The 19588-nt window shown below is 49.0% G+C and overlaps 4 protein-coding genes across 4 annotated transcripts; 2 read left to right on the top strand and 2 right to left on the bottom strand.

Moving 5' to 3' along the window:
* Positions 1-1707: 1707 nt before the first annotated feature.
* ETH_00034905 (SAG family member) lies at positions 1708-2882 on the top strand (the record flags this gene model as incomplete). Its single annotated transcript, XM_013375891.1, has 4 exons — positions 1708-1831; positions 2031-2191; positions 2277-2671; positions 2774-2882. The coding sequence occupies 4 exons, from the start codon at positions 1708-1710 to the stop codon at positions 2880-2882; spliced, it is 789 nt and encodes a 262-aa protein (XP_013231345.1).
* A 1835-nt stretch (positions 2883-4717) lies between these two features.
* ETH_00034900 (SAG family member) lies at positions 4718-5889 on the top strand (the record flags this gene model as incomplete). Its single annotated transcript, XM_013375890.1, has 4 exons — positions 4718-4835; positions 5025-5179; positions 5286-5677; positions 5778-5889. 4 exons carry the CDS (start codon positions 4718-4720, stop codon positions 5887-5889), a joined length of 777 nt encoding a protein of 258 aa, XP_013231344.1.
* Positions 5890-9332: 3443 nt separating this feature from the next.
* Positions 9333-12694, bottom strand: ETH_00034895 (tRNA (adenine-N(1)-)-methyltransferase catalytic subunit, putative; the record flags this gene model as incomplete). Its single annotated transcript, XM_013375889.1, has 8 exons — positions 9333-9435; positions 9567-9972; positions 10943-11027; positions 11166-11406; positions 11647-11749; positions 11933-12002; positions 12095-12187; positions 12440-12694. 8 exons carry the CDS (start codon positions 12692-12694, stop codon positions 9333-9335), a joined length of 1356 nt encoding a protein of 451 aa, XP_013231343.1.
* A 4924-nt stretch (positions 12695-17618) lies between these two features.
* On the bottom strand, positions 17619-18752 carry ETH_00034890 (SAG family member; the record flags this gene model as incomplete). Its single annotated transcript, XM_013375888.1, is given in 5 exon segments — positions 17619-17727; positions 17824-17918; positions 17921-18208; positions 18302-18456; positions 18638-18752. Coding segments are annotated over 5 exon segments (762 nt in total).
* Between the last annotated feature and the right edge of the window lie 836 nt (positions 18753-19588).

Below are 19588 nucleotides of genomic sequence, written 5' to 3'. Positions count from 1 at the left end.
CATTCAAAAACTTCGCGGGCCTCCCACCCTGACAGAATCAAGCTGCAGGCTTGTACGGCAATCAAGACAACGTTTCCTTCGTAGCCCTATATAACCCTCAATCCACTGCCACAGCAGACTGTAAGGTCGCCACTTGCACTAAAACGACAAGTTCTCCTCCACAAGATTCCAGAGACAGTTCAGGCCAAACTCCAGAGAACGGCTATGCGCTAATCTGCAAGACAATACCCACGGCTTTTCAAAATAAAGATATTGCTCCGTTCACGTAAGCAAATATTCGATCCCCCGATCTTAAAGTTGCTGTTGCCAGATCCATGGCGGTTGTTGCTTTCACTGGATACTCTACATCTACTGTTTAATGCTGCGCAGGCAGGATCAGTGGGATATGATCACTTCCTCCCTCACTGGCTCTGCAATAACTGCAGCCCCACACTTCGCCTTTTTTGCCATTGTAGCCCTTGGCATGGTGCTACTGTGACGTTTCAAACTACGGGCTTCACGGCAGGGTGTGTACCGGCTTTGCATCTGGGTGTATGCCTGGGCTGTCGTTTCTATACGAGCCTACGAGAGTGCAAAATGCTCTCGTCTTTTTTCAAAGCGCCAACTAGTGAGCAGCCCTTTCGCTGCTCCACAACACTGGTTTGTAGGTTTTACAAGCTTTCAGCGTCCCGCAGGAACGTAGGAAAGCTCAAGCTGCTGAGAAATTATAGCCAGCTCAGGCGGTATCTCCTAGCCTGACAAGTATTGGCCCCTTTCGAGAAGGCGAGCGCAGATGAGCGAAACTGCATGAATGCCAGGCTCCCTGGCAAATGCACATATGCAGCAGAATGAGTCGCTCTTCTTCTGGCTTCGAAGTGCAAAAACCGCGTTCAGGCTCATACCAGAGGCTGTATCTTATCGAGGGTGACCCAGCTGGGTGTCGGATACCTTTGCAAGTCACCCTCTGAGTTGCCCGCTGCGTGCACCCTTTCCAAAACGGACCACGAGTTCCCTTAGCTCTTCGCGGGGCCTCATATAGTTTGGTCTCCCCGTGGACAGGAGCGGCAGATGGTCGGCAGAGCTTCGAAAAAATTCGCGCCAAGCTGCGATGTGTCTTGCACCTTGTCCAAATTGGAACAGGTTCTCAGTTCATCTGGTGTTTGGGTAGCTTTTCGCTAGCTGCTGCACGCTCGAAGCCCTTATTGGTCTTGTTACCCTTATGGGGCCAGTTCTGTATGCTAGCTGATCTCCAGACTTGCGCGGCGCACACTGAAAGCGAGCACCTAACTGTGATTTTGATATTGTATGAGTTGCAAAAGAAATGCCGAGGGATAGGGACTGTATATTTCAGTATTTGGGAGAGGCGGGCGTGTTATGGTATGGCACTGCTGTCAACATTGGATCCAGTGCACACAGGGGCTGCAAGGATTCTTCGTTGAGCCTCGGTTCTTACGGCTATTTCTTCTCTCGTGCTTTTGCTAATATTTTTTGTTTATATTCCCTTTGAAGCAGTTGCTGAGCATGCTTCAGGCTGCAAAGATCTGACGAATCAGACCTTGCAATACGTTCGCCTGCGCCTGTTCTTGTGAACGGCTCACACCAGGCTTTGACACAAGGAAGGACCATACTACTGCGCGCTGTCAAAGCCCTCCATTGAATTCATTTTGCAGATAATTTTCTAGCTTTATAATCTTATTTCGTTTCAACTCGAAGCTCGTGGAAGTCCTCATGCCGATGATGCTCCCGAGGATCGGCGCTCTTCTCAGCACATCCCTGCTAGTGCTTAGCGCCCCAATAGCGGGCGGCTCACAACAGTCCGAAACGACCACTGTCACATACACTGCAAGCGTTGGTGAGCGAGGAGCTGTTGAGTTTCCGCTAAATTCTCAATAAAACTTGGACCTGTGTGTTTCGAACAGTATTCGCAGGACTTTACCTGGTATGCACAGCTGAGCTTGTGTTGTCAGTCTCCAACCTGTTTTTCCCTAGCCATCTATATATTTGAGTGACGCACCTTTACTGGGGTCGCATTGTGGATACATTCGCTGCAGGCGACAGTGCCCAATGCCTCGACGAAGTCAACGCTGTTCGAGAAGTAGCCGGGTTGTCCAATTTCACACAGGCCTCAGATCCAAACAAGCTACAGACGCCGGGTACCGAAGGTCTACAAGAAAATACCGAATGGCGGAAGCTATGTGAACACTTGATAGCAGTAAGTTACAGGGCACACCCCGAGGGACATCCCTGAGCAAGATTATTTCGACCGCATTGTTTATCTACTTTCTATTTCTTCACAGACACAAAAAGCAAAAGCTCCGAGCAGCTCAGAGGCTGAGAATCCGTTCAAGGATGGAACGTATGCATTCAAGTCTCTCACTGATGCACAACCCAAGTGCAAAGACACAGTTGACTTCTGGAAGGCAGCATTCAAAAACTTCACTGGACTTCCGCCCTCCAAGAAACAGGCCAACGGCCTGTACGACAAACAAGATAACGTTTCCTTCGTCGCGCTGTACAACCCATCATCCAGTGCCACTGCAGACTGCCGGGTCGTAACGTGCACTAAGAAAACAAGCACTAAAGAAAATGAGCTCGCAGCGGCTGAAGGGAACGCGACCTCCGAATATGGCTATGCACTGATTTGCAAGACAATGCCTGATGCTCTTGCAGATGAAAATTCCGCTCCATTCACGTAAGAGGAAGCAGTCCCCTTCACTTCAGAGCGGCTCGCAATGTTCTAATTGCTGTCGATTTAGCTGAGCTCTGTGAAGCTGTCGTCATTTGCTGCATTCAGGCAAAAGCAGTGGGACGGGATCGTCTCCTCGCTCACAGGTTCTGCATCTGTCGCAGTCCCAAAACTTGTGGGCATTTTCATCCTCGCCGTTGGCATGGTGGCACTGTGACGCGTGCAAGTGCCCATTGGACAGATGTTTGGTCTGAAGCCTGCATCTAGTTGAGCTGGGCGCCAATTACGACGCCAAACCTTCTTCCATTTGCTGTTGAAATTCTATTCCGTGACGGCTACTTGGTAGAGCAGTCCCATAAATCTAAGCATATGCTTAAGATTGGCAACTGCGTAGTGCTAATTTATTTGTAGAGGTCAACGAATTTAAAAGGTGTACAGCAATCACTGCCCACACTTGCAGCGTTGTCGCCGTCCTGAGATCTAGCAGAAGTTGCGACGTCGCATTACAATGTGAAGGCACTACTGTAAAGTTTCACCAACAGTGATTTTACTTAAACGTCTATATAGGGGGAATAAGTGACAGGGCACACCTACAATTTGCCCAAGGTGTCTTGGCAATATGTGATTTGGAAACGTACTTGTTGCGCTTTTGATTTCACCAATTCTGCTGTGGACCTGCCAATTTGTGACATTATTCTTCAAGGAAAGCAGCAGCTGTTACGGCTCTGCTGAGTCAACGCTACCGTTTCGGTTCCGTGTGCCATTGGGCAGTCCATCATGTGGAGGCAGACGGAGTTCGGATAACCAATAGAAGCCTCCGTCTCCTTCCCAGCAAGATGCCTTCCCCTTCATCTCAGAAGTTCAGTATTCAAGTGTTGTACAGCTTATGCTCATGCGCCTCCTCTGTTTGACTTCTTGTTGTGTTCTCTGAGGTGGGGAGGCTCGAGACTGGTGCAGCGAACTGTTCACTGTCCCACCAGCAGTGCGTCAAAAGCTACACAGTACGCTTAATGTGCCTAGGCTGCCGTTTTTATGCTACTGTATGAGACAGAAAAGTGCTCTCGTTTTTTTTCAAGCACCAATTAGTGGGCAATTTTGGGACCCTCCACAATACTGGTCTGTAACTTCTATAAGCTTTCAGCGTCCGCCAGGGATGCAACAGAGAACCATCGCAAGGCCCACTATTAGCAGTCCATATCAAGTTATTCCGGATATAGAGGCATAACAAGGAAGCAGACTCATATACCATCGCACACGTTTGCACCTGCAGCATTTTTGTGATGAGGGCTTCTAGAAAACGTGCCATGTTTTGACGCCGTATATTTCTGTTCCCAGCGCAAAGTACCTGTTTCTTCACACATAAATATACTAGTCTGCACCTAGGCAGAAAGCTGTGTGGAGTAGCAAGGCTAGTCAAAACCTGATGCAAGGCGCAGCCTTGTTCTCGTTGCTTCTGTGTTTTGTTATCAGTGCTCTGCTAGGCTTGTTGTCACTGTAGTATCTCTGTGAATCAGTGACTGGAGCACTTGTGTCTGCATCTCCTCGCTAGAACGGGCTGGGTGCCAACGTTACCACCAGTCTCCGCTGCTTCCTGCGAAATCCTGCGTTTTCGCTACTCCCAGAATTTGCGGTGAAAGATTCAGGTGCTGGAAAAGCAAATTTCATTGTTGATCCTTGCAGAAATAAGACCTTGTGGCGAAGTTGAGGGGGTGAGTCTAGTGGGCGCTCTGTTTCAGCTGGTGACGCGGTGTCTGATATGTTTGCCCTTCAAATTCGTCTTTTAATCTTTCTATTAGAGACAGAAATTGCTCATGTACTAAAGCTCCATCGTTTTCTGGCCATTGTGAATTTGTTTGTGTAGACCGCGTGCAGCGACTGTGGAAAGGTTCGCGTCACGTGCTCAGTGATCCATTGCAACTCTGTTGGCAGAAGTGTGTTGGCTCAGCATTTCTTCCATCACCTGGTTCTCCTTTTGCACCAACATGACTAAACCGTGTGTGTGCTACAATTGCCTGTTTAGTTTTGCAGCTTTTAGATATCAGTGAGGCAAAGATGACGCGCTTCAATTTGTTCTCTGGCGTGATCGGTCCGCTGCTGTTGCTGAGTGGCGCAAGTGTCGGCACAGGAGAACCAGCAGATCAGCAGACAATCAAGTATGCTGTCAAACTTGGTAAGAAGAGGCGCTGGCGTCGGTGCAGCTAACAGTTTCTAGAATTCCTTGACGCGAGATTCATCATGGGTGGTTTCTCTGGGAATTAATGAAGAATAGAGGGTTACAACATGGTGGGGCTCGTGCAGCTGGAAGCACTTATGGAAAAGCCTGAAAAATGTTTGGTATGCCCGAATTCTGTTGTGGCAGGCGAAAATGCTCAGTGCCTCGACGAGGTCAACGCTGCTCGGGAGGCTGCTGCACTTGCCAAATTTACAGGGGCAGCAGACGATGAAAAAAGACTACCGACACCCAGTGCAGAGCTAGAAGAGGGCTGGAAAAAGCTCTGCGAATATTTAATACCGGTAGGCTCGAGTTGGAAGTCTTTAGTCATTCATACCAACCTGAGCACAATATCCGTCTTTGAGCATGCTGTTGGGCCTGTCTTGCTTTCTTGCATGCATTTCTCAGACTACAGAGGACAACGGAGAGGCGAAAGTTTCCGGAAGTCCCTTTAAGAGTGGCACATATGCTGTAAACGTGTTGACTTCAGAAACGCCGCAATGCAGGGAAACAGTGGACTCATGGAAGAAAGCATACAAACATTTCTCGGGGCTCCCGCCGTCAAAGAGCCAAGACCCTGAGATCTACAGAAAACAGGACAATATTTCGTTCGTGGCTCTGTATAACCCCTCAACAGAAGGCACTGCAGACTGTCGAGTTGCTACTTGCACGAAAACGGTAAGCGGTGGCGCAGGAGTTCTAAATGGTGGTGAGACAAGTCAGCCTACGGGAAAAGGCCATGCGTTGATTTGCATGACTACTCCTGATGTCTTTCAAGATGCATCATCGACCCCATTCACGTAAGCAACGCAGCAGTCCCTGCACTACGGAGTGTTTCCTCACCACGAAGGACTGAGAAACCCCCTTGATAATATGCGTGTTTTGACGGATGTTGCTCAGGCCAGAGCAATGGGATAAGATCATTACCTCTCTCACCGGCTCCGCCTCTGCTGCAGTTCCACACCTAACTACTCTTGCTATTGTGTTGCTCAGCACGTTGCTGGTGCTGTGACGGTGAAAGCTCTCAGTGCCACACACAAAACGGTGCTCATCTGCACCCGGTTGAAACTTTTCACCCTCATTGAACTGACATACCTACAGTATGACAAACAATGCCTTTGCGTGCACTTCAACAGACAGAGCAAAACGGCATTTGCTTGCCGAAAAGCAAACGATTCCAACGTGTCACCTAGCCAGGAAAACTGGTATTACACCCCAGCACCATCCAAAGTTAATGTGCAAAATCGTATTCTGCAGCTACTGGTGTCATTTGAAACGCATCATTCAAGCCCTCAGGTCGAGCTTGATGTTGTTTTGGTGGCTTTCGCCTATGGTTGCCACTAGATATAAAGCAAGGCAATGTGCAAGCTGCGAAGCAAGCAGGTAGCATACTTATCGATTCACTAAGCGCAACTAAATGTGATAGATGGCTACGTGCAACATAGACTGGTTTACTCCAGCGTTTCAAAGGGGCACCGTACTCATCGGCTGACCGAGTGTACAAACACGTGATAGTTGACTACTTGCAGTGAGGGCTGGTTTACTCCACCGTTATTGAGAGATTTCATGGGACCGCCAGAACGATGGTTGTCCACACCTAAGTTGTTTTGCTCCTCTTTGTAGACGATTCTCCTTTCATCGGAGTTGAAACTTCACAACTGGCCAGCCACAATACTTTCCAATAGGGTCGCGGTCGTCTGTTGCCAGTGCATCGTTGTGGTTGCTGAGCATTGGCTATAGCGCCAGATCGGTTCGTTGTGCTGTGGAATTTTTTTCTACGGACAATTCGTAGGTTAACATGCACAGATGTTTCTTGGCAGAGACGATCTCGTACAATTTAATCGGCTCTTTTCTTCGCTTACGTATCTGCTAGTGCTGGCCGACCTCAGCGACGGTGGCACAAAAAATGCTGGAGTACTTAACAAGGAAAGCACTGTATATCACACCAAGGTAGACTGCACCCACTCTACTGCCCACCTTCTCATGTACACGCCTTGTAGTACACAGTCAGCGGGGGCCTCAACCCCCACAACCGCGCTCCGTGATTTTCCTGTGTTCTTTGGCAAATGGAACTTCCGGAAAGCAATGTGTTGGTATCCAATGCTCCAAAACTCTATGGCTGCCACAGAAGACGTTCGCTCCTTCCAAGGTTTCAACCCTATTCGTGGTTGCCGCATGTACCAGATTCATACAAGCAGACGCCGCTAGAAACCATTAGCAGCAAATCCCGAAGTAATGGTATCAACCAAGATCAGGAAAGGTGGAAAGCATTCACTAGCAGTAAGTCGCTTGTGAGGAGGTAGCACGATAGTACCTTGGGGGAGCCGTGAAGCCCTGCGTTGCCTTCTTCCCCTCACAGACAACCTAACAAAGTTTCTGGTGGTTCGTTTGATAGTGATACTGGAAGCCCCCACATTACGGAGGCCAGGATACTACACCCTGGAAGAACAGTAGGGCGGAAAAGGCATAAACTTCGGTGGACTTCCGCGCTAAATAATTTCGTCCAGAAACATACTTGGCAGTCATGTCAGCTGCTCAATCAAAGCTCTGCATGACCTTTAATCCGAGACCACTGCACCTTTACAAGTCGATATCTGCGGCACGACGTTGGACTCTGGTGTGCCTCACCTTGCAAAACACCAAAACTCCAGCATACGGGAGGCCCATCTGACATATTGCTGCATGGAATTATCTATTGCATCATAATAAGCCTTTCAGCTTAATTTTCTTTCGATACCGCTTGGCTTAGTCCCGTTGCCAATGCGCGGCAGGCGATAAAGTGGTCTATGTTACTGTAGACGCAACAATGAAAGAGTACAGACCTGCCTTTAGTAGCTCTCTCAGCCGTTCCTTCGGATATTTTCCACTCTTTAGAGCAGTTTAAGGCTGGTTGTTGTGTCGATGTATGGCCTCGCTCGCTACCATCCGTACAACAGTGCGTGCATTAGTGTCGTGAACTTCGGAGCTCTTGAGCGGTATCTCAGCGATCACAGCATACCTACAGTTGACACAGCTCTCCTCAATTCCCAGTTGTAGCCTTCACCATGACGCCAAGGTTAGTTGCCCCTTCAGCTGCCCATGCTGGGACTGCAGGCTCTGTCCCTCAGCAGAAAAACCTACGCTTCCCGCCTTGACCGTTTTAAGCTCGTGAAGTCAAAAGGAGCTCCAGACGGCTTTGTTATGTTGTGTGTCTGGCGTGCTCCAACACCAAGTCGAGAAAATAAACGCCCGGAGAACACAGTAATTTACATTGCTCAGGACATTCCTTCTTACCTTGACTGGATGTAAGTTTCGAGAAAGAGCCACTGTCCTGCGGTCAGTAAACCGGCGGCTCTATCGAAAATAAAAGCTTCCATGCTTTAATACAAGGCGAGGTTTGAAAGTACCATTGTTTTAGTTGCAGTAAACCCTCAATATCCAAAAGATTGCCCCGCCGACGTGAAGTAGCTGCTGTGCTGGTTATCCACAACCCTGCTTAATTTGATTGAAGCGCAAGGATTCGCACTGGGAGATATCGAGGGAAGTAAAAGAATTAACAGTGCACTTGGCTCGTTTCTAATGTATGAAAACTTCAGCGATTTCCATAGCCACTTTTCCCCACCACCACAAATGGACCATGGATTCCTTGCAGCGGCTGCAGATTCGAATGCTGCAGTGCTCTCAAGCTAAGAGAGACAAACACGGAGCAAAATTTTTACAACAAAGGATTGGCTTTACACGTAGCGGTTTGGGCACCCTTGAGGACGTGTAAAGAACACTGGTCAACCGTACCTGGAGCAGTCTGATCACTGACCGTCTAGGGGCTGTTACTCCTGTTACGTACCGGCCAATGTGATGTGCATCCTAGGTTACCTTGCTTCGAACGAGGACAATCATGTCATGCCGTACCTAGATTTATGAATGAAAAACCAGTGTGTGCCTCAATGGGGACTGGTGCACGATTTTGTAGGCGGGCCAACCCCGAAGGTGCATCTGAAGCATAGCTCAGATGCTTTTTCAAAATCATGCTGAGCACATCGGGCCAGGATTTTCCTACACATTATCATTGTCGAATGTGCGTTTGCGATCATGCTGATGGCCCTGTGGAATTTACCCGACCAACCAGGCGCCTCATTCCATCCAAGGGCAACTAGGAGCTGACAATTCTACAAATTCTTTCGCTCCGCAGTACGTTTGTGCCTCTTCCGGCAATATTTTACTCTTCCCACACTTTAGCTTGGTGTTCATTCCTATTTATGATAGTGCCTCTTAGAAATGGTTTTGAGCTTCGAATTGCACAAAAAAATGTGTACACACAAAGGCGCACATATTATGGTGTCCACTAACTCCAACACTTTTGATTCGAAAGCGTTCATTCTGACAGCGTCCATGAACGCATACTTGATAATGCCATAACTGTGGACATACAGTCTCTTCACTACGATACTCCGATGTAGTCATATACACCACTGCTGTTCACTCATCATGACGAATGATAGGCAGTTTGCAATTTCGCGGCGCCCTGGATGCTTGCTCATCGGAAGGCATTGCTATTCTTGTTCGAGAGCTCCTTCCACCACTGAGCATCAAGAGAACATAAAACATTCACGCAGAAAGTCATACGAGTGTAATTATAGCACATTTTGTAGCCAACGGAATTTCGTGTCACGATCGTAGAATGGCAACAGGTGCGGGCGGTACATACCTTACGGAAGAGGCTGTAGTTCCTCGTCCTCGCTTGGCCTTACACAGTAGGCCACATAACCTGTATGCCCCTTCATCGGCATTTGATAATGGTAGCTGCTGATATGTAGTGTATTCTTGCGGCGTACGTCTACAGCGGCTGCCGCAGTCGCTTGCAGTGGGCTCGAACCTGTAGTGGGCTTGCTAACCGGTTGGGAGGATGGCTGTTGCAAGAAGTGAGAAAGGAGATCTCGGAATGGCGTGGGCTGCTGCACCTGGCCGCCCTGTGCTCCCCGCTCACTTTGTTTTTCTGCCTTTAGATTATGGGATACATCTCCTTCCTCTACGTCGTCTTCGTGTTTCCGTTGGTCTGGTGTTGGACGCGATATGCAGGCACCCCAGGGCTTGGCGAGAATCTCAAAGGCCTGGAAGTCTGCTCGCAATCCAAGGCAGAAAAGAACAGAGGAACTATTATTCTCCATCTGGCTATGAAAAACTACTGCCTAAGCAGGAGAAGCAACACTGCTCTTTCAATCGAGGATTCCTTGTCCAGTTAGCAGCGGACAATCATCGCCACCATCACCACAACCACCACAACCACCATAATCCCCACAACCAGCAGCAGCAGCAGCACCTGGACTGTGGGGAAAAGGCAATCCAAAAGCCTTTGTCCAGTTAATAACGGACAACCATCACCACAAGCACAACAACCACCACAACTACCACAATCAGCAGCCGCACCATAACCACCACAATCAGCAGGAGCAGCAGCAGCAGCAGCAGCACCTGAACAGTGGGAAAAAGGCAATCCAAAAGTCTTTGTCCAGTTAATAACGGACGATCATCACCACAACCACCACAACCACCACAATCAGCAGCAGCACCATAACCATCACAACCAGCAGCAGCAGCAGCAGTAGCAGCACCTGGACTGTGGGAAAAAAGGAATCCAAAACTCTTTGTCCAGTTAACAGCGGACAATCATCACCACCATCACCACTACCATCACAACCACTATAATTCCCACTATCAGCAGCAGCAGCAGCAGTAGCAGCAGCTGCAGCACCTGGACTGGACTGTGGGAAAAAGGCAATCCAAAACTCTTTGTCCAGTTAATAACGGACAATCATCACCACAAGCACTACCACCACCACAACCACCATAATCCCCACTTTGCGCCGCAAAACATGTCTACACGAAGGTAAGTGGCACTCAAAGCTTCGAAGATTCCCATGTGAATATGTGCAGCAATCCCTTGCGTGTGCCGTCATACACCAATGAAATGGCCCGAGAGCCTTCCACAGCTGCTCCAGGGTTCCCACCACACTTCGCTGTACAACTAATATAGACTTTTGCCCACTAAATTGATCCTCAACCAGTTCATATGCATATGAAGGACTTACCCTGGAAGCCATGCTCCTGTGCCGCTGCAAGGGTCTTATGTAACTGTTCAAGACAAGGTGAAAATGTCACCAGGCGTCCTCCACCCTAAATGACAGCGCCAAAGTGAAACAGATCAAAATCAACTGCGACCAACTGCGATTCAGACCCTCCACATTGCTGTCTGCAACACTTTCAGCGCCACTTGCTGGGTGACGGTCCCCTGCGAACTGTCTCCATTCTGACCTTCAGGGCAACACTGGCATGCTTTATGGCGAGCCATGGGGAAGGCAAATCAAGGAATACTCCATCAGCTGAATGTGGCATTGGTAAACACTCCCCACACTGCTGCTGGGCTGCTCTTGCTACTGGCGCAATAGGAGCTGGTGCTGTATTTGCCTCCACATTCTGGCAGAACCCATCCGCACATACGTCTCGGTGGATGGCCTCGACATGTGACGAGATCCCAAGAAGGTCGAACTCAATCCTGACGAAAGATGGTTACGACTCACAGAAACAAAATTAAATACGACATGCAGAAATACGCGTGCTATGCAAGCATGAGTGTTCGATGGTCTATCATGTCTCCTTCGAGTCACAGATGCAAATGTGCATTCGCTAACATCATTAGTCATGCACACCTATGAATGCGTGTAACTCCTAAGTATATGATTTGTGTCCGATGCACAAGTATACACTTAGGAAAATCGGAAGCTTTTTCAATTACCTGGCTTCCTGCCAGCGTTGCTTGTGAAATTCAAAGGTGAACAGGCGGCCTCCGGGACGCAACGACGCAGCCAACGAAACTGTGAGAGACCCAGAGCCAGTCCCTGACAAGAAAAAGGGAGACATATACGTTCAAGCATGAAAAAATGCACAAGTGTGTGCATAAACTCCGCAGTGACGCCGTCACTCAGGCGAACACCGGCAAAAAGGAACATTTATTACCGCCCCGAAAGCTTTCTATGAAGTCAATGTCCACAGAGCTAGAATGGTGGCATGAACTGGAATACCTGCTTCAATTATGGTCTTGCCGGGACACACATCCAACAGGCTCATGATCAGCGATATATCAGCATGGTACTGCAAGCAGACCGCAGTACCCAGTCCGTGCATTATCTTTGGGTAGGCTGAATTCAAATAATGTACTGATTCGTCATTTTTACTAGGCTCACAATGATTTGTGTTCTGTGCCGAAGGGCCAGAGTATGTAAATCCGGGGTGGGGCGGAGTACTACGAGCCACTTCCCGCTGCGCCGGTCTTGAACCTGAGAAGCTCAACAAAGCAGGCTGGTAGCTTCTCTACTAACTACGGCAGAACCACGTGCACAGTCGGAAATATACGTCAGCGCAACAGTCCAGGAGGGAACGCCACTGCAGACCTGAAAGTCCTATAGATCAGGCAAGGCTAGGTAGGTTGGGGCAGCATGGGCGATGAGTAGATAAGCGAGTCGGGCTTGGTATACCAGTCGCGCTGGCCTACAAAAAGATTAACTAGCCACGCAGGCCGGCTTTCTTACCTTCTGCCCCATTGGTGTCCTCATGATATCTGCATGTTCGAAGTTGCCGAGCCTGGTTCGGCAGACTCCACCCTTCCTTAAAACGCAAGGAACGATGATATCCCGTGAGCCATAGAGAAGCACCAGATCTCCTTCTTTTGGGAAGTTTGAAGGGTACAGGTCTTGCTCTTTTGTAAAGTGTTCGGGCAGATCGGGTCCACTTTCCTCTACGATGCACGGGCCAGGGGCGCCTTCTCCAGTGGCTCTCCTCGCCATGTTGATCAGAACTATGGACCCCCGAGCCTCTTACCAGCCCTACGTCGGCAATCGTGACCAGTAATAAGTTAACGTACAGGCAGAAAAGTGCTTTGGCGGCTTTTTGTGCGATGACCCTCACAGATATTCAGGTTTCAGGTGCAGCTGGGAAGGTGGGCCCCTCTCCAGTAGGAAAGTCTGCTTCGTTGATGTAATGAGGCAGGCTTCGCACCTACACAAAGTGTGCCGAGCCTTCAAGATAATTCATCTCATGAATCCTCTTCATGCTAAGTTCTTCTTGAAGCCGCTGTGCCTCCACGTACCCCACAAGAAATTGGGGCCCCTGGGTAATGACAAATGCATATCGGAGTGGCTGGTAAGCATGTCCCCTAACAGCATCGATGCAGAGGAGTGATCAGACACGACATTATATCTCTATTGAATGTGTTTTCATGTTGCAATTTACAGAGCTCTTTGCGTGGAGGAACTTTCGAGAAAGTGAAGCGGGGTGCCCGCTTAATCACTTACAAACACCGCACACCTGTTCGATCCAGCCCCGACGCGCTACATGCTCATTGTTTGCTCAAGGCCAAGGCAAGCTCATAAACAAAGAAGAAGTTGAATATGCATACGCACCAATGCTTTATCTTCTTACATTCCTTGGCAAAAACCAGGCCACTGAAACGTCCGCTACTCATTCAGTGTCTTCACGGTGTAGGGAGCATATCTGCTAGGATATTCCGCAGGGAATTTACGGGGTTTGATGGAAATTTGTCGTCACATCCCAAATCCGTTTTGTGACAAGAATGCCTTTTCAGCCTATGGTGCCCGAATGTAGTGGGAACTTGTGTGGTGTTGCGTCTGCACGTTTCCTGCTAATCTTGATCTCACAGTTCATATTGACGGAACTTGCGAGGGCGGGCTTGGTCGAGCTTTGCGAAAGAGTCAGTACCAGTTCACTGCACTTTTTTCATGGGGAAAACTGCATTTTCACACGCATCGCTCCTAAAGTTCAAAACTTTAGTGACTATTTGGGCCCGAGATGTGAGCGTCAGCCAATCTGATGTATGGTGAGCTACGATTTTCGCTCAGCCATGACAAAACAGACGACTATTCGTCCAATTTATGTCAATCTTTTAACCTGAAGGTCAGCCCCACCTTCAATGCGCCGACCAAAAGGCTTACGAATGGCGTCACCGCCATTTCCTCTCCCTACTTAGTCCTGTAGCCGCTTTATTAACAAAGAAATCAGATCAAGTTTGCTTGATCAGTGCACATAGGATCTTTACAAAATAAGGGCTCGAGACGTCGGATGTGATGACGTAGGGAAGCTTCGGATGCACAGCTGGGAGGTCCATCGGGATCGCGCTATCTTGCTGCTGTACAAGGACGACATTGTAAATGCGTCTTTCCTTCGGGCCGAAAATTAGCAGCAAGCGAAGCTGAGGACAGTCGTTTTGCGAGAAGCGGCGTTTGAGAAATCCGAGCTGCATGGAACTAGCCTAAGTCACAGCTACTTCATAAAGAGCCGGGTGCGAACAAACTAGCTTATTATCGGGAGTAAAAACATAACTAGGAAACTTGAAAGCTTGACAAAAAGCCCAAATGAATCATGTGGGTTCCTCTTCAAGAGTTGAAGAGCTTTTCCACAAGACTATTCGTCCATGTTTTGTTTATTATTTCTTGCTTAAACCGTTGATTTGAGGGTCATTCAAACAACGTGACTGCTATTTTCCGCGTTTTTGTTCAGTTCCTCGTCCCGAACTACCTGAGCTGACAGCGTAGTGAAGTAAAGCCTTAGCCTGACAGAATAGTAGGCAATCACCAGGAAACACGGTCGCTTTGACGAAACAGTATTTCCGCAATTCGTCTTATGGATGGGTTGTGTATTGTCTTATAGTAATCTCTGGCAGCTGCCCACAGCATTGAGTTTCTACGAGGTTTACCTACATATTTCCATGAATTGTGGTTGCAAACAGCGATTCGAAAGGACACTCGGCGGCGGACTGCGAGGCAAACCCTTAAGAGGTCGACGGCACGCAAGCTGCTCCTTGAAAGCAAAGGCTTGCTCTCAGATGTAACAGTCGCATCATGCTAATCGATTTAACGTTGTTTCTTAGGAAGCAGAACCCTGCGTTGTGTTCTTCGGTTTCAATCCGCTGCACGGCCTACGAAGCTGGGACAGAAATTCAGCATCTCTCAAGAGTTCGGATCTTAAAGCGCTTAGGGATCCCCAGAAATTGACGAAAAATCGATTCAAGTCTATCCACAGTGCATTCCTGGGCCAACAATTACGTATGCTCCACTTAAATGGTGCAGGTATTTGCTGTAGCTCGTATTGGGATTGTCTTTCAAGCTGCGTAAGTATCGAGCTGGAGAGCAGCATAAGTAGCATCTCAAATCAAAGTGCACAGCGGGTGTAAAAGGAAAGCCTCCAAACGTCTACACTCCCCATCACAGTCTATTTAAAGCACGACGTGTCTGGTAGCTGCAACTTGAAATTACGTGCGTGCACCCACTAGAGAAAAGGAAGACACAACACCTTCCGTCGTCACGTCGTCCGTTCTAGGGTTTTCGCCTTAATACTACATGGACACAAGTGCCAGAGTGAGTCCTAAAGTAACACCTCCAGATTATAGAGCGCGAATGATAGCGGCATGGAGCATGGGGTGCGCCTTTGCTCCACAAACGTTCAATCTTCATAGAGCACTGCCTGCGCCACTCCTCTACCACTTCTCAAGATCTTTTGGATCGACCCACACTAATGAACCTACAACTGGATATGCAGAAGTGACAGACCACTTTCCTTTATCGTGGGCATTCCCTATGTAGGGCTAAGGAAGGAATCAGACTCTGACTGCACAATAGGATAGCTTCGCCAAAACTTCAATGCTTCGCCGTATGTATGGCACCATGTACACGTCCTTCCAGTGTCCTAACGCCTGCGCCATGGGAAATGAGGGCGCGACTGGGCAGCAATTACTGGACGACCAGCTTGTCAGTATTCAACTAAATCAGCAGAATCCCTACTTGCCCGCCTGATGAGGTCAGCTTGACAATCAGCGGAGCTTCCTCGGAGCTTCTTTACGTGCCCCGCAGCTTCAAACGACGCCTCAAGCTCTTAATGTCTGGTGGTCTCAAGAAGTGTAGAAGAAGCGTGAAGATAGTTCAGCTGCTCCGAGGGCCGGGAGTTCCTGACCCTTGCTGCCGAACAGCGCGAAACGAAGCAAAGCCATTGAAGAGCCAAGACTGGGTTTCTTTCCACAGATCAGGACGGCTCACAGGCCGCGGTGACGGCAGCACTTAAGTAGGGGAGCACAAACAGGACTTCTAGCTAAGACAATGTAGCTTTTGAGATTGCCTTTCCCGTAACTTGGCCCAGCACAAAACCACACGTGGCTGTCCTTTTCGCCAACCACAACTTTGGAAGTGTAAGGTGGTTGCGTACTGCTGAGGAAGGCTTTTCGGAGGCGTTGGTCAGGGCATAGTAGAGTTTTGCTTTTGCTGTATCTTTTTATTGCCTCGCCTAATGCACATGCTGTTTTAGTGCGGAAGGTGACTGGCTAGCTTGCAGTGCATGCGTGGGGCCCGAAAGACGACAAGGGAGACTTTGGTCGGAGTGGTCTGCAGGGTGTGCTCACAGAGAACACATGAACTTCGCGAAGCACTTGTTTGTCTGTAGTGGGACGTGGGGAGGCGTTGTGGCACTGTTTATTATCGGTGGGACGAGCAACGTCATCCACGTAAAACACGTTCCTTCCGACAACACATCAGCAGTAGTCACTGGTATCTCGTGACTTATTGGGATAAACGACTCGATTAGGCCCTCAGGTGCTGGAGTAGGACCTATCAATTTTAGCTTCATCAACAGGTACTTCAAAGGCGACGCAAATCGGTCAAAGGCGACACAAAATGCTGAGGCACGCACTGTCTACTGTTAATGGAAGAATAAGCGCTTAACTAGGTACAAATGAATCTGTGCCCCACCAACACCTCCGCTGAATCCTTGATTATGACGCATGTGGCAAGCGACTGTGAAGCTGCCACCTCTGGCCCATCAATCGGCAACATCGTGGGCATCCTCTCTCAGGTACAAACGGCCGCTGGTCATCACTGGGATAACAGCGCTGTACTTAGTCGTCATTGCAATATCAAGACTCTGCTGCAGGCAAGGTCGCATTGGCTTCACAAGCTGCTGCAATAGTGCAGCAGCATTGTTACTGCAGGTCCACTCACGTTGACTACGGGTGTCTTTTGCTACAAGTCTTTCATCGTTTGTTCTCCGCAGCTGAGCTCACTCAGACTGCACTTGACGCCTGCAGTACTCGGTACGTGACTGTTTAACCGAATCATGCTGAGCTCGGCAGATGCACTACTCTTCTCCCCACCTGTAGCCGCAACTACACGGCGCTTGAAAGCATCACCGGCCTAGCTAACAACACGAAACTCTGCCGCGAAGCATTCTGAGCGGCGCCACGAAACGCGCCTTCAAACCCTGAAAAGGCCTCCGCCCGTCCCCCCAAACGCTTCTGCCTTTTCTCGCTTAACCAAATAAACAACTCGCGTGTGTCTCTCAGGCCTGCTGAGCCAATAATAAACGTAGCCGCCAATGCAGTCGCCACTCGTGAGGCGTTTCTTGTCGTGTCTCAAAACGAACACCAGAAACTCTAAATATATTCATTTCGAAAAACTCGAGCTGCCTGACTCAGCTTAGGCTGTTGCTCTGCATACCTGGCCACTGGCTGCACGTGGCAGCACAGCAGCACAGCGCGACAATTGTCTTGAAACGCAAGAACGTGTCTAACCCACTGCTCTCATGCAAGGGTTTTCCCTGTCATCGCGTGGGCAATCACTGTAGGTTTAAATGCGTGCAAATGCATCGAACTCGACATCAGCAGCACGACGCACTTGAGTCGTGAGTTCTGCAGCCTTCGAAACGAGACTCTCAAAGGAAAGCAATGCTCAGCGACGCTGCGGCGAGCGCTACGAGACTCGGGACGGCGACTGAGGCTGAGCCGGTAATCGAACGCGATATTGCGTTCCATTGATCCTGCCTGCACAACATGAGACAGCAAAGAACTCTGTGCTTTGAGGACCTACAGCTGGACGGCAACGAACTAGAACTGATGGATAGGTCTGGGTAGGCTTACGTGAAGGGAGCAGATTCGTTTTCTTTGAGTATATCAGGCGTGGTCATGCATAGCAAAGCGTAGCCATGTCGTTGTGTTCCTGATCCTTCTTGGCCTTGGGGGATTGAGGCGTCGTTGTTTCAGTGCATGTGACGACCCTGCAGTCTGCAGTCGCATCTTTTGAAGGGTTGTATAGAGCCACGAAGGAAATGTTGTCTTGCTTGCTGTAGAGCGTCGTGTTGTCTTTGTACGCTGGAGGTACTCCACTGAAGTTCTTGTAGGCTGCTTTCCAGTGGTCGACTGCAGCACTGCAGTTGGGCGTGGCGGAATTCAGGGCAATGTAGGCGTACGTGCCACTATTGAACTCATTGCCGCTTTTGGCATTTGCTGGTGTTCCCTGCGCTGGCTGAAGAGAAATAGCAGGGCAGTACATGGATGAAATGAATCAAAACTTCAAACGGGACGTAAGGAGAGTGCGAGAGGAAGGCGCGGAACTTACTGGTATCAACTCTTTGCACAGTGGTTCCCACGGTGTGACTGGTTCGACACCAGGAAGACGCTTTGCTCCTTCGCTACCTCCTGGCTGTTGAAGTTTGCTCAGTTTAGCAGCTTCGCGAGCAGCGTTGACCTCTGCGAGGCACTCCCCGTCACTCCCTAAAATCGCAGATTAGTCACAGCAACTAACATTCGTGTTTGCATGCTACTCTGTTTGGCTACCGATTGACTGAGCTCCAATGTGTGAAAAACGGAGACGCAAGAGAGAGGTGGAAATGTTTTCTCCCACACGTTGTGGCTGTATTGAATGCAACAAGATGTTCAGAATTTTTAATCTCACCAAGCTTCACAGAGTACGAAATTGTAGACCCAGAAGGCGGCTGCTCTACTTCAGCAGCAGCGCGCAGAACCAACAAGGCGCTCGCCAGACAGATGCACTTGAGAAAAGACGCCATTTCCAGGGAGCCGTGTTGAAATGTCTCAGAATGTCAGTGCTAGATATATTAAACAAACCTGAAGTAGTTTAGACAGAAATCAGACGCAAGAAAATTGTGTGGCTTCGCGTTATCTTTTGCGGGATTGCTGGGGGCGTGAGGCCCAGTGGAGAACATGGTGACTGCGCTAGCCACTGCCTCAATTTGAAATAGACTCCATCATAAAGTGTGCTAGACCTCTTATCACTAGAAGCTGCTTAAACACTTATTTACGATGGTTAAGTGTCCATTTCGGGAGTTGGTGTAGCGCAGACTTGGAAGCCTCGTTATGCCGCATAGGCAGAGGACGATAGTGAAAGCGCAGCGGCTATGTTTGCAGAAGAAGCACTTCCTTCCACGAAAGTGACTCTGCAGCCACAGTATGTATGACATATGAACTTTTGCTTTTCCCAAGGCAATATATTTTGAGCAGCTGCGCTAGCTTTGTTCAATTATGGCGTGGGATTGACTCTCGTGAAGGCCATGAGTTGGCGTCCGAACTTGTCTGCTAGGACGCATTTATTTGTGCAGTTGTGTTTCTTCACAAAGCATTTTCAGTAGCTTCGGGTGAACCGAGAGGGCTTCATCTGTTTGTCTCGTTGAGTTACTCTGTTGCCCGACTAACTGGAGTCACTGCAGGTGAAGTTGTGGTAATTTGGGCTCAATGCACAGGCATCTGTTCTTTCCTTCACGCTCCCTAGCCCGAAACAGAAATTTTTTTACAGTAGATTGTATAGCTTTTGCTTGTAAACTGGCGTTCAAAGAGCCCTTGTCTCTCGTTTTTCACCAGCGAACACCGAGCTCCCTGGTATTGTTGA

Source organism: Eimeria tenella, genomic scaffold, assembly GCF_000499545.2.
Source record: "Eimeria tenella Houghton genomic scaffold, Eth_scaff30, whole genome shotgun sequence".
NCBI lineage: Eukaryota > Apicomplexa > Conoidasida > Eucoccidiorida > Eimeriidae > Eimeria > Eimeria tenella.
Note: the sequence above shows the minus strand (reverse complement) of the source record. Positions and strands in the feature narration are given on the sequence as shown.